The 766-nt window shown below is 35.4% G+C and overlaps 1 protein-coding gene across 1 annotated transcript; it reads right to left on the reverse strand.

Annotated features, from left to right (window-relative positions):
- Positions 1-95: 95 nt before the first annotated feature.
- EMWEY_00015280 (hypothetical protein) lies at positions 96-347 on the reverse strand (the record flags this gene model as incomplete). Its single annotated transcript, XM_013477371.1, has 1 exon — positions 96-347. The coding sequence occupies one exon, from the start codon at positions 345-347 to the stop codon at positions 96-98; it is 252 nt and encodes an 83-aa protein (XP_013332825.1).
- Positions 348-766: the final 419 nt, after the last annotated feature.

A 766-nucleotide genomic window follows, 5' to 3' on the forward strand; every position in this document is an offset into this window, starting at 1 on the left:
TTTATGTATTATACATAAATATATTTTTTTATTTATTTTTTTATTTATTTTTTTATTTATATTTATATTATTATTTATATTTATATTATTATTTATTAAGGAAGATATGGAGATAGATGCGCAGGCTGCTGCTGCTTCTGCTGCTGCTCCTGCTGCTGCTCCTGCTGCTGCTCCTGCTGCTTCTGTTGCTGCTGATTGTTCTGATGGTTCTGTTGCTGTGTCTGCATCTGCTGCTGCTGCTGCATCTGCTGCTGCTGCTGCATCAGCTGCTGCTGCTGCTGCTGCTGCTGCTTCTGCTGCTGCTGCTGGTGCTGCTGCTTCTGCTGCTGCTGCTGCTGCTGCTGCATCTGCTTCTTCTATAGGATTATAAATTATTTTATTTATTCTTAATGTTATTAATGCATCTAATAATAAAGAACGAGCAGCAGCAAATAATCCTTTTTGCTGCTGCTGCTGCGCTGCTGCTGCTGCATATGCTGCTGCTTCTTGTGGCTCTCCTCTTAGCATTGCCAATCTATACACACAATCATGCATGCATGCATGCATGCATGCATGCATGCATGCATCCTTCTTAGTATATTTAATTAATTAATTTAATTAATAATAATTAAATTAATTAATTTAATTAATATAATTAAATCAATTAATTTATAATATTAATTAAATAGATTAAGAAGGAGACAAAGACAAAAAGGAGACAAAAAAGGAGACAAAAAAGGAGACAAAAAAGGAGACAAAAAAGGAGACAAAAAAGGAGACAAAAAAG

This window comes from Eimeria maxima, genomic scaffold (assembly GCF_000499605.1).
Source record: "Eimeria maxima Weybridge genomic scaffold, Emw_scaff120, whole genome shotgun sequence".
Classification (NCBI taxonomy): Eukaryota; Apicomplexa; class Conoidasida; order Eucoccidiorida; family Eimeriidae; genus Eimeria; species Eimeria maxima.